The 14,459-nt window shown below is 35.1% G+C and overlaps 1 protein-coding gene across 3 annotated transcripts in view; it reads left to right on the forward strand.

Annotated features, from left to right (window-relative positions):
- LOC105227342 (serine/threonine-protein phosphatase rdgC) overlaps window positions 1–14,459 on the forward strand; it is a 102,486-nt gene that overhangs the window by 62,155 nt on the left and 25,872 nt on the right. For 2 of the 3 annotated variants that reach the window (XM_019990718.3, XM_029550702.2), the window contains exon 3: window positions 12,939–13,066. In XM_019990718.3, the coding sequence (XP_019846277.2) occupies window positions 12,939–13,066 (128 nt within the window). Of the gene's footprint in view, window positions 1–9,385; window positions 9,750–12,938; window positions 13,067–14,459 lie in introns of those variants that run through there. The other variant, XM_011206618.4, reaches the window with a different exon arrangement.

Genomic DNA, 14,459 nt, shown 5'->3' on the forward strand with positions numbered 1-14,459 from the left:
GCCTTTTGTTAAACTACTCGTTGATTTGGTATGAAATCTATTGTAAATACCACCTTAATGTAATAAAGTCTTGTGTAATAATTAATTTAAATTTCTTGAATATATATTATATGTTCTCTAAAAGTAGTTTTAGTTCCTTAACACTTAGCTTAACTTTAGTTGACTTTAACGTTCTGAATATATTAGTCACTTAATGTAAATATCCTGTTACGAGTTGGCAGTGTTGCCAAAGGCAATTAAAGCACTTAAACGTAATTGACTGCATTCGCTACACTTACAGCGCAAACTTTTGGCTTCCAATGCGCGAACTTAAGATAACTTCTGACATTTCGAGCGGCGAAAGTTCAAACTGCAAGCAAATGCCAAATTCGCGTGCGTTTATCTTGCCAATGGATACTATAAGTATTTTATATATATGCTAATGCTACATATGCATTCTGAGCGTTATATAACTGTTTTCGCGCACACAATGCGCAGTAAAAATTTAATCAACATTTTCACATGCTTCAAAATATGTGCAAAATTAAGTGGCAACACGCCGATGTAGCTGTGCAAGTAAGTGCTGGCACTTAAGTGCGTGTGTGCGTAATATATTTGGACGCAGTTAAGCAGACAAGCTTATTAAGTGCTGACACCACAGTGCCAAATTGAAATTTTTTTTAAAGAAAACAAGTGAATGCATATATGTAGATATGTATGCACATATACAGATTATGCCTCTGCTTGGCAACCTGACCTCGCCTGCTGTGTTTAAATGCTAATTTGATAATAAAATTATTTATTCGTTTTCATTTTGTTTTTTTTTACCTCATATTTTGATGTCTGCTTTTTCAAGCAGCTTGCCTGTCTAGCAGTCTTCGCACAGGTACATATGTATATAAAACAGCTACTTGTATGTTTGTATGTGTATAAAAAGTTTTTGTGTCTCGTCACTTAAATTCATCAAGGTCATTGTCATATTGACGAATATCTTTTTGTTTTGCCTGACGGCAGCTGGAAAAATGCCGACGAGCTCTACAACTCAATGACACACCAAGCTGAAGCTGAGTGATTTTTTTACTATATTTTGTCTTCTGCCAATTATATTATTGTTGAACAAGGAATTAAAATTATATGTTACTTACGAAAATGATATGTTATTTATAACTGATTTCTAACACTAGCATATATCAGCCTTAAAGTAGACTACAAAATTAATATAATTTAATTTGGTATTTCTTTCGAAAATTATTGTGTGTGTGTAAAGACACATACATACGTCTGATGCTGTTTTAAAGATGTGAACCTGTGCAATGAGCCCTCTTATGCGATTTTACATTCAATTTTCCAAATTATTCCCAGCTCGCTTGAATTGTTTGACTCTGTAAGCACGCTGGGCATTTACATAAGTGTGTTTGTGTTTAAATATTTAAGCAAGCGTAGAAAGGTGTATTTCTGAGTATCTGTTAGTGCATGCTTCGCAATTTGAATAAGTGTCCCAATGCGTTTTGACGTTTGTTTTTTGTGTTATTATTTTTTAGCAGCTTTTGTCTGGGCCATAAACGAATTTGTGTGTTTTTTACGACTGCCCAATCTGCTTAAATGCGTCTGAGGTTGTTTTTCTGTTGCTTTTTGTTGTATTCCCTAGTGTATATTTTTAGTACAAATGTCATTGTCTAAATACGTGGCAATTAGTGTGGAAGTTTTTTTTTGTAAAAATATATATATACATATGTATGTATTTGAAGCATGAAAATATTAAAGGCGATAAAAAACTTTTCTGACTTAAATATACTAAAATACAGCAAGAAAAATAACGTGCTATAATAAAACCTAACGTAAACATAACGTAACACAACAAAGCTTAAGTTAACATTAACTTAACGTAGAAATAACATAACTTAACATAGAAATAACTTAACATAATATAAAATAACTTAACATAACATAAACTCAACGTAAAAATGTAACGTAAAATACGTAACATATTGTTGGCATAACGAAAATACAACGTAACATAACATAACTTAATCTAACATCACTTTGCATAACATAATATAGCACAAAGCACTACATAACTTAACATGGTATAAAATAACATAACAGAAAACTGTATATCAAACATTAATGTAACAAGGCACAACATAACATAACATAGAAAAATAGCATAAATTATATTATATTAAATGCCTTACCTCACAAAAAATAAATATACAGTACACCAGCTTCAAAGCACCAAGTCAAAGCACCAAGTCAAAGCTTAAATTGAAAAAAAAAAAAAATTAAAAAGTGAGCCCCACAAAAATCAAAATACTACAATTACAATAAAACTTAATTGAGAAACTTAATTTGGTTACCTAATTTATTGAATATTGATTCCATTTTAAATTTACCCACCCAAAATTACCCCAGTAGCTTTCACCGCCTTAAAGTATGCTTCAACCCTCTGCTGCTTTGGTGTCCAACACTTAACTTTTGCGCCGTTGCCTCTAGTCTTTCCTGCCGCGTTGTTATTTACGGCTTTCTACGTCGCTGTTGACCTCATTTCGCTGACATTTGAAGCCAGTTTTAATTACTAATTCACTAGGCCTGAAATTTAGTTGACGTTATTTGTAAGCGATCTGCCAATTGTCCGAAATTTTAACAAGAAAGCCCAATCAAGCGGGCAAAATTTACTTAAGTAACGTAATTTAATAGCTTCATTAGTGTTCAGTCAGTTGTAGGCGGGCCGGCGAGCATTGCGAGAAATGAAAGCGTAAATTTTCGGTGTATGCGTGTCAGAATTATTTGAGAATATTTTCTGTGATATTCAAACAAAAATCTAGCTTTACTCGCATGCCTGTCTATTAGACATGGACCTCTAATACTCCTACTGGAGTTCTTATGTCATTCCTTTTAAATTTTAGTATTCGGCAGATGCGGCCCATATTTCCTTTAAGCTTTGGTTGAACAAGTCAGGGATTGATTTCACTGAGATTCAGATTAGATATCCGCAAGTGAGCACAGGCATACAAATTCTCTACTTTCCGGAGTCTAATTGCAGATTGGTGCTCGATTTGGCCAGTTAATACGCTTCACAGTTCCCTATTTAATTATAACACGATCCAATTGCTTCTTCTCATCAAATCTTCTGCAAAATTTCTCACAGTGTATTGGTTTTAATTTTCAACTTAGTGTTAGCATATTCATTCAACAGCTGGACACTCAAATGTCAAACGATATTATAGTACTATCGCTGACCTCCCCGTGCTGCAGTGATTGCCCTGCAATTAACGAGTCACGCTTGTTCTTTATAACTCTGGAATTAACTTCTTTCATATATTTACATATTTGCATAAACTTCCGGCACCTTCGGCGCAATTTAACACTATACTAACAAGTGAACAGGCAAATGCTAATGAAAGTAAATAAATATACATACGCTTACTAACTGAATCTGTAAGCATATTTGTGTGTGTGTGTGTGTGTGTGTGTAATAACGGGTGATTTTTTTGAGGTTAGGATTTTCATGCATTAGTATTTGACAGATCACGTGGGATTTCAGACATGGTGTCAAAGAGAAAGATGCTCAGTATGCTTTGACATTTCATCATGAATAGACTTACTAACGAGCAACGCTTGCAAATCATTGAATTTTATTACCAAAATCAGTGTTCGGTTCGAAATGTGTTTCGCGCTTTACGTCCGATTTATGATGAGGCTCATTTCTGGTTGAATGGCTACGTAAATAAGCAAAATTGCCGCATTTGGGGTGAAGAGCAACCAGAAGCCGTTCAAGAACTGCCCATGCATCCCGAAAAATGCACTGTTTGGTGTGGTTTGTACGCTGGTGGAATCATTGGACCGTATTTTTTCAAAGATGCTGTTGGACGCAACGTTACGGTGAATGGCGATCGCTATCGTTCGATGCTAACAAACTTTTTGTTGCCAAAAATGGAAGAACTGAACTTGGTTGACATGTGGTTTCAACAAGATGGCGCTACATGCCACACAGCTCGCGATTCTATGGCCATTTTGAGGGAAAACTTCGGACAACAATTCATCTCAAGAAATGGACCCGTAAGTTGGCCACCAAGATCATGCGATTTAACGCCTTTAGACTATTTTTTGTGGGGCTACGTCAAGTCTAAAGTCTACAGAAATAAGCCAGCAACTATTCCAGCTTTGGAAGACAACATTTCCGAAGAAATTCGGGCTATTCCGGCCGAAATGCTCGAAAAAGTTGCCCAAAATTGGACTTTCCGAATGGACCACCTAAGACGCAGCCGCGGTCAACATTTAAATGAAATTATCTTCAAAAAGTAAATGTCATGAACCAATCTAACGTTTCAAATAAAGAACCGATGAGATTTTGCAAATTTTTTTTAAAAAAAGTTATCAAGCTCTTAAAAAATCACCCTTTATAAGCACATGAACTTAACATATTTCGCACTGTCATTGCATAAATCATAATAAAGCAGCGGGAATTAGAGCTAAGTAAATAGGTTGGAAGTGATATACTCGTACATGTGCTTGTATTAGTGTGTCTAAATAGTTGTTTGTAGGCTGTCAGGGCACAAGAATCACACTAATTATACGCACTAATGAAGGTTGAAAGAGCTTTGCCAGCAGGGAATATCGACGGCTTTTGTATATGCTTAGTTGCTAGTGAAAGCACTGCAGAGAATACGTGCCAAAATAATTTTAGGTTATTTTCGTACTTACATTTCACTCTTTCGACTCAAACACAACTTTTTAATTATATACGCCTTTTTCTTAAAACTTTAAAATAGGAAACATTTATTTAAATTTAAGAAAATGTCTATATTGGGGGTGTACCCCCTATTATTATTCAGAAACACCCTCATGAAAAATATGGCTCGACTAATGTTAGGTTATATTATGTTCAGAAATCGATCCTAACAGCGACCACACTCGTACAGCTTAGAATATCGGTCCGTTTTGTTACCTAAAACTCATTTCTAATAGATCATAGGAGCCTTACAAATCCACTAAGTGCTCTGAGCGCTGCTACAAATTTGTTGGGACTGCCTAATTTCTGTTCCGACTCAGTCTCCTAGTTCCAATGTGACCGGGATAAAGATCCCTCTGGTTAGCTCATCGGTTTTGTAGTTGTCAGCGATTCGACTATGGCCGGGCTCCTAAAAGAGTCTGATGATGGCTAGCTTTTTGCGCATAGTTAGAGAGCTCAGTGCTATTATTGCTGCTGTGCTGTCTGAGTCAAAGCTCACTTCCCTGAAAAATTCTACATTTCATAGCAGTACGTCTATCGCCACCTTAATACCAAACACCTCTCCCTAAAAACACTACAGTGGTCCGATAGCCTAAAGCTAGGATTGACGTGGAGCTGCTTACAGTAAACTTCCACTCCAACTTTCATTTCTAGCTTCGACCCATAAGCAAGCTCATGGGTGTAGTTCGCCATGCACCAGAGATGCCTATGCGAGTCGGTCTTTGGACACGTTCACACCTTTCTAACTAGTTTGATTTTAGCCATGAGTTTCGAGTTGTACCACTGGGTTATACTAGAATTGCCGTCTTACTACATTAAATTTCTCTTTCCCGTATTTTTTATTTGTTTTGCACTTGCCAACCCTACTGTTTACAAAACGAGTACACTCTTTCACCGCTTTTCGTAGAAGTGTTGGTTTATTATGACAGTTGGAATATGTAATATGCGTGTATGTGGCACATAAAACAAATTTGTGTGTTCGTTGCGTCGTTGGTGGCATCATCGGTGTTACCTTTCTTACTTTTAAAGCAAATAAACAGAAATGACATGCGATTTTCCCGCAGCCTGCGAACCAACATAATTTTTGTTTTATTTGTTCATTGTCTTGCCAATTTATTTGTTCTCACCTACATACTTTAAGCTGGTTGGTAAACAATTGCATTTTATTTGCGCCTTCTTCTTGCTTTTAAGTTTTCCAAGTTTACTTAGGAACATTAGTTTGTTTGTTTATTTAGAAGAATTTGTAGAGTTGATACGAAAGAAAGTTGTATTAACACTTATAAAATATAAAGTTTTAATACTTACTTATATTCATATTACAAATAAGTTTGGTTAGTTGTAGGTAAGTTTCTTGTCCAAGTTGCTGGTTTTGATTTTTTCAGCACAGCGTCGTAGACTCTAAATTATGCTGTAGACTGAGACATGTGCTATACATGTATTCCCCTGACTGTATATGGATATATCGAACTCACCTGCCAAATATACTTTTACCGTCTGACCATATTTGACTCAGACTGATCCATTTAAACTGCGCCGCCGAACCGAATTGAACTGAAATACTTGTTAGTGTTTTTTTTTGTCAGTCCGGGTCAAATTTGATCACATGACATATTGAAATCGACTAAATTGTGATGTGCCCAACGCGAAAATATGTATAATATCATATACACTTTTACCATCTGATCAAATTTGAGTCAGACTAATACAATTTAAATGTCGCCGCCCAACCGAATGGTATTGAAATACTTGACTTGTCAGTCCGGGTCAAATTTGATCATACAAAGACATGTAGTTCTCTGAGCGTCATTCATTTGGGTGTGGTCAGAGACGATTATTTTACGTATGACTCTAGCAGCTCACGACTTCCGGCCAAGTATCCTCTGGGTAGCCTAAAAACCAAATTGTACAAAAAACTTTTCAACACGGAACCTTTTTAAATTCATTTAATAACTTCCAAACTAGTTTTTCTATGGTATCTTCCCACAAATTAATTCTTGATAGCTTATTTATTAAATTATGAAATTTTCTTTCGACCTAATCTATCATTATTTGTTAATTGCCAAACATAATAAAATATTATATTATTAATACAACCGAATTACAATCGTTTATTGGCGGTTTCAACAATTCTTACCGCAGCCGATTGTGTGTCATTCGCCCCCCAACCCCTTAGGTAATAAACGCTGTTGTAAGTATTACAAATACAAACGGTGCAGGCAGTGTGGCGTGTACACGACGTAAAAAAGCCTAACAGAGTGGGGGCGTCCTGGAAGAATGGACAGACAAGAGTACAGACAGCTATAAATAAGTAAATGCATGCACATGTAACGAATGAAGTGAAATAAATTGCATGAAAGAAGGTCACTGCCAGGTTGTGTAGGGCTCAGACGCCTCATCAGCGATACACGCAGCATAGACATTAGGGTGATTCAAAATTTTATTTTTATTTTTTCGTTTGGTACTCGAAAAATAGGTTCCTAGACACCTCTAAGAAAGCCTCTGCAAATATGACTTCTTAATTGTAACGGGAAGGTCCTCCTACATACAGATTTCTATTTTTTTCTTATTATCAGATAAAAAAATTTATATCTCGCTTCCAACTACTTGAAAAAATATCTTGTTCCTTAGATTTTGTAGGAAACTGAATGCTCTACAAAAAGGTCTCCTATGATTTTTTCGTAAACCCAACCGTTTAAAAGATATTAACAGTTAAAGTTTGATTATTTTTGGGAAAATTTTTTATTTCTTATGAATTTTATAACTCAATGAAAAAAATCATTATGAATGATGAAACTCATAAGTTTTTGGAGAGGCTTTCTTAGGGGTGTCTAGGAACCAATTTTTCCGAGTACCAAACGAAAAAAAAAAAACTTTTTTTTGAATCACCCTAATAGACATACATGCATTCAACATACATAGTATGTATGTATATATGCGTGCAGGGAGGCAACCGCAAATGTAAGGCAATTTTTAACTTGCCAGCTGATGAATGTTGAAAGCAATTGAAGGTAGTGTGCTGATAATTGTGGGTGTAGCGCTGGTAGGTTAGATTAGTGTAACTTCCGAGAGGAGGCACTAAGGCGCTTAGACGCCCACATTCATTATGCTTACTATATATTATAAATGTGTGCAGTCGCAAGTGATATGAGGTTAATAATGCTGTAAGAAATACTAAAGAAAATTCATATTTAGAATTCATTTAAAGATTTCGGCATTATTTACTCCTAGCGGCTTTGAAATCAATAAAGTCTCTTAGGATCTACTCCAAGCGGAAGAATACCTTGTCTTCTAAGTGGTTTTAATGGCTTATTTCACGATAAACCTGTCATGACTTCTAAGATCACTATGGACATTCTTGACAAATTGTAAAGAAGATAAACTAGCCAGAAGAGCCCACTGCACAATTAGACTCCGGAAAAGAGGAAGTTTGGATGCCTCTGGCTACTTGTCGAGATCAAATCGGCAACATTTGATAGATATAGCTGGGTCTAGGTAGATACAATCCCTAACTTGGTTCAACCTGAAATCAAACCTGGCATGAATGAAACCATATGCCATGGGTCCACTATTAAAATTCAAAAAAAATTAAGTAAAGAGCTAGTAGGTGTGTTAACTGGCTGTGTTATTTTTTAAAAAAGCGTCACAGATTTCTAGATATATTTATATATTTGTTATGATTTTAGTATTAATTGTTAGAAATTTGCCTAGGAGACATTCTACACTTATGTTCAGTTATGTGAGTGCCTCTGCTTTGGCTTTTTCATCGCAGTCGTGACTTACCTCCTCAAAAGGTCTTTAACTTTTCATTGTTGCCCTTACATTTATTGTTGTACTTTGCATAGACAATGAAGCTCCAACTATTTAAAAAGCAAACAGCAACAACCAATATTATTACAAATGCACACCAACACATTTGTAGGCCGCGGCTTGTGGGTGGCAAACTATTAGCACTGTTGTATGAGTGTGTGTGTGTAGCATACTTTTGAGCGCTTCACAACACTGCACGGCATGACAACATTTTTCAGTATGGCATTGTTAAAAGGCAAATAAACACTTGTTAAACAAAACAACTATCAGGAATTGAACAGTTGAACGGCGCTTTTCAACGACTTAAGTGCGGTAATTTCCAACGCTAAGTTGCACTTCAACGTCAAGTGAAAATAATTAATGCTGCAAGTGAAGTATTCGGTAGCAATCGTAAAGCAAAGATAAATAAGCGTCAAAGAAAATAAACAAGAATTTCGATTGTTTGTAAATTTTCGATTTTCCAAAAAAAAAAGTGAAAGAAAACAAATTTTTTGACAAACTTTTACAATAATAGAGAATGTAAAAAAGTTAAAAAAGAATAAGAAAAAAATAATTTTTCAATTCTTGTGTGCAAGCAATTGACACATTCAATTGAATTTTCGTGATATATTTCTAAATATTTATATTGCAACGCGATGTAAGACAATTTTTAGCAAAACTATTTGTGGAGTTGTGGCGAATTCTTCGTAGCTACGCATTGTGAATAACGGTTTTTGAGTATAAAACCAAAAATACGTTTTAAAAATTGCCAAAGAGACGAAAAATTTAATAATTATATATATTTTTACACACACAAAATAAGTGAAGTGCAGTCGACCAGCGAGATTGCTAGTGCCGCCGGGTCTCGAAAGAAAACTAAAGTTGTGCATTGCAAACTCAATAAAATAAAATAATTAAAAATAAAATAACTAAAAATAAAATAATTAAAACTAATATAATTAATTTCCAACTAAATTTGTGCAATTTTTTTAATTTTCGAAAATCGGAAATATATCACAGTGCTAATGGTGATCTCCTGTGTATTGCTGCTATAATATTTGTTATATATTCCTATTTGCTGCCGTTTTATTGTCAGCCTGCTCCAGTTGTTGCTGCGTTTCTGTGGCATCTGCGTGCGCCAACTCCGTTACATTCATGGATAACCAATGCAAGTTGATACCAAAAATTAAAATCAGAATCAATGTAATGGGTTGTTTGTCTGCGAAGCAAAAACCGCGTGATACAACTGCAAGTATGTTAATATACTTTAATGTTTAGCACAAAAGTACAAACGGTCGGAGAACAAGTGTAACTCGAAAAATGCTGATTTGTTTCTTTAAAAATATTCGAATTTTACTGTATAGCCTTAAAATTGTATAAATATTCATTAAACCTTAACGTTTTAATCCCTGAATAGGGCATATTAAGTTTGCCACGAAGTTTGTTACACTAAAAAGAAAGAAGATCCTACAAAGTATATGCATGTATATGAGCAGCGTGACAACTTGAGTCCATTCAGCCAGGTCCGTCTGTATACAAGCTAACTAGACCCTCAGTAGTCGAGATTACGACCTGAGATTTTGCACACGTATTTTTCTCACGAAAAGTCTACTCATTTGTCGGAAATGCCAATATCGGACCACTATAGCTTATAGCTGCCATATAAACTAAACGATTGGAATTAAGACCTTGTATGGAAAACTTTTTTATTAGACAATTTAGCTTCACGAAATTTTGCAAAGATGATAACCCAAAACATTGCTATTATCTTCGAAAAAAAATGTGCAAATCGGACAACTAAAACACATAGTTGCCATACAACCTGATCGGTCAAACTTAAGACCTTGTATGGAAAACTTTTTTATTAGACAATTTAGCTTCACGAAATTTCTCGTACATTATTATCTAAAGCTTTGCCACAATATCTGAAGAAATTTTTCAGATCGTGAAACTATAACATATAGCTGCCATACAAACTGCCCAAAGAAAATCAAGTCGCTTTATGACAATTATGACAAAAAGTACCCGGGAATTGTAAATAAAACGCAAAATATTTAATTTTTCATCAATATTTATTTTTTCATCTTCAAAACACTTATCCCAACGATTTTTTCAGTTCTCGAAACAGTCCTCTTAAGCACTTTCCCTTGAGCTACTTCAACGACTTTTATTTTATCTTTTCGATCGACTGAAAACGGGCTCCACGGAGCGGAAATTTCAGTTTGGGGAACAAGAAAAAAATCATACGGAGCCAAATCTAGTGAATACGGTGTTGATTAATGGAATTCATTGCGTTTTTGGCTTTAAATTCGGTCACAATAGCACTCTTTTTAAAAACATTCAGCTAGCGGTTTATCGAGTCAAGCAAGAACGCTTTACTTACCCAAAATATCCACCAAAATCATTTGAACGGACTCGCAAGAGATCTCTTGAAAGCGCTCTTGCCATCCCTCTAACACATGCCTGACTTTCAAGCACTAAATTCTCCACTTTTTTAGTATTTTCATCAGTTGAAGAGTTCATCCAGAACGTGGCATGTTTTCAACGATCTCACGACAGTCCTTGAAGGCTTCGTATTATTCGTAAGCTTGTGTTTTTGAATCACCGAAAGCCTTTCCAATATTCGCTGCTTTCAAACATGCCTATACTCAAAACCATCGCACAATCTCACCTCACTTGTTCGTGCTCACTATTCGGCAGCTTTATTGCCTTCACCCTCAAGCAAGTTTGTTTAATACTTAATATATCAACAACTACTACAGCCAAGCAACTATTAAAGCGCCACAAATGCCATCAAATATTTCAAAATTACTTTTCTAATATAATTTGTATCAACAACGAGCGCCTGACTGAAAGGTATAGCTCAAGGGGAGATACAAAAAGAAGCAATGCAATTACAATTTTACACAAAAATTCAATTACGCACACCACCGCACCCGTTATTGGACAGCTGATTGTAATATAATTGGCACCGAGATATAAAAGGAATTTATCTATAATTAATTTTATAACTAGTACAAGAGACAGTATGGCGCGTTAGTGATGGCACTCCTATTCCATAAAATACACACACATAGTTAGATACAGAAGGGTACTTCCAATTCGCTAACTGTCTGAAGCGCTGACTGGCAACATGCTTGCAACGCTCGCAACACTTGCATGTCATTGCAGACGATTGGAGGGAGGATGCAGCGTGCGTACTGCCAGTGGCATGCTCAAATTTCAATTATCCTTGTCACCGTACTTGCAACATATAAATTAAATGGCAAGCATGCAACGCAGGAGCCGTTGGAGTTGATGCAACCGCGTGGCTTAGAGCGCAAGAAGTTTGCTAATCACGCTTAGTTTGCGCTTTACAGCTTTTCTGAGCACTAAAGTTCGCCAATAAGTGCTGTTGTTGCACGCTGAGTAAGTGAGTGATTTGTGTACCGTTCTTGCTGACATTGAAGCGCGGGTGAGGGTGTGCATTGATAAACTTGACACAGCGATTTTTCTATAAATATGTTTTTGCCGTGGACGCTTGTTTGGCAGCGTTTTCTGGTACTATTTTTGTTGGCAAAAACTTTGAACTTTTTCACTCTCGCAAAGTGCGCTGTCAACCTGCGTTATTTATATTTGCTGCGCATACAGAGCACTTGCACTTTTCAACTGCAAACATTTTCTATTTGCAGCAAAGTTGAATTTTCGTGTAAGCTGAATTTATTATTTCGAAATTTTGCTGACATTTTAGTCATGCGGAGTTTTAGGGGCACTTTTTACTTTCACTTTTACATTTTTTTGTACGCAGTGTTCTCTTTTGTTTAAAGTGCAATAGTTTTGGTATAAACTGTGTACTTGAAAGCAATATATTTGAGGAGCCTGTACGTTACTTTTCCATAAGTAGGTTCCACATTGAAAATAATTGAACACTAGTTCAGACCGTAAAAAATTGGCGTTCAAGCGCTTTTTGTTTTTTTTTTACAGTAACTTAAAATATTCAACTCGACCAAAAAAAAAAAGGAATTCCATCGCGATTATTTTTTATAACCTTCGACGTTGATTACTCGAGAGAAGAGTCCACATCTCTTGAAGTGTCACTTCAGTTACGCATCATAACCGGTCGTCTCAACTGTACATCTTCTTCATTTTGAACGCAGTAACCAATTTATAGGGTATCCAGGCCATTCTTTTATTTGTGGTGTACCCAAAGAGGTCGGGATTTGTTTTAGCATAAAATTGCCCACTGGTTTTTTTAGTTGTTCGTCTGTGTAAAAACTTCTCAAAATAGCTTGCTTCTCTCGTTAATGTATAAAATAGCTTTGGTACTTAAAATTTTTAGATCTAAAACTGAGTGCGCTTGAAACAATATTTTTCCATATTTTTTCGATCAAAATGTCCTCTCTATCAGTTTTGTTTAACGTTTGCTTTATTTACCCATTATATTTTCTTTTCTACATTTCAGCTTTACGGGCAGCTTTGCTCATCCAACGATGGTATCGAAGATACAGAGCGCGCATGGAGGTGCGCCGTCGTTATACATGGACTATATTTACAAACCTAGAATATGCCGGTGAAAATGATCAAGTGGAGGTAAGTGCATTCCAAAATATTTGTAAATAAATAGTAAATTAAATTAATATAATAGTTTGGTAACAACGTGAATTTAATGAAATTCAGATTACTTAGGAAATTAAAAAAAAATCACTGTTGGAAAAAATTTCAAAAATCGAAAACTTTTTGAAATATAAAGATTTTTTAAATATACGAGCGATTGCAAATTTTTTTTGAACTCAACTCTCAATTTTTTTTAATTTTTAGTTTTAATTTTTTTAAGAAACATTAAACGCTTTTTTTTGTAAATATCTCAAATATAGTGCTTGTAATCAATATTTTTTCTATTTTTTACAAGAAAATTAAGAAATTTCGATTCTATATCACTTAAGTCAATATTAGTCAGCATTTTTCTTGGAAAGCCACTGAAAATACATTTACAAAATTTATATATATTTTAAATCATCCTTCAGCAACACATAACACTCAAATTCGCGTAAAAATATTCAGCACTTTTATTGTTTCGAAAGTCAATAAATTAAATTTAGCTGCAACACCGCAAATATGTTCGAAAATAAACGGGCGATAAAAGCTAAGAAAAACCGCAGAAAAATTAGCAATGTTTCTTAAATGCAGCAAAATACACATATATATATGTATTAGGGTGGGTCAAAAAAAATCGAATAGGTGCTTGACACTTTGCAGAGCGGTAAATGATCTAAGAAACTGAGAGTTTTTCATTTTAAAATCTTTTTTTTTTATTTTTCATAAGAAAAAATGTGTCTTAAAATTATCAAACTTCAAAGCTTAATATCTTTTTAATGGTAATGTTTACGAAAAAACGCGAGAAATCGTTTTGTAGCTAGTTCAATTTTCTACAAAATATGTGAAATGCAATTTTTCCAAGTAGTTCGAAGCGAGATATAAATCTGATAATAGAAAAAATACAAAATTCTAAGGTGAAGCATCTTTCCGTTACAATAAAGAGCTCACACTTGGAGAGATTTCCTTAGAGGTGTCTAAGAACCTGTTTTTCAGAGTAACAAGTACAAAAAAAATAGTTTTTTTGATCCACCCTGGTATGGGTATCTATGCTTGTAGGCGTATGCTCACATAAAATGTGAATCGCCAACATGTTTACTTATTCGGTCGTCTTCCATTCATTGGCCTTTCTGCGCTGTGGTTTCTACTAATTGTTGGTGTTTAGCAATTTATCCACGCGGTTTGCGTTTTTGGTCTTACATAAAGCGCGTTTTCTTAGCAAGACGAGCAGTTTACTTTCTCACTTGCCATTTGCTAGCTTGGTTCTTAAATTTGTGTCAATTTTTAGTTGTAAAAATTATATAATTTTTCAAAAAGTAATCTCGCCGACTGGTTAGTTCAGCCATCAAACCTAACCTAACCTAATCTCACTGATCCCACACCTAACCTC

The sequence above is a fragment of the Bactrocera dorsalis genome, chromosome 5, assembly GCF_023373825.1.
Source record: "Bactrocera dorsalis isolate Fly_Bdor chromosome 5, ASM2337382v1, whole genome shotgun sequence".
Classification (NCBI taxonomy): Eukaryota; Metazoa; Arthropoda; class Insecta; order Diptera; family Tephritidae; genus Bactrocera; species Bactrocera dorsalis.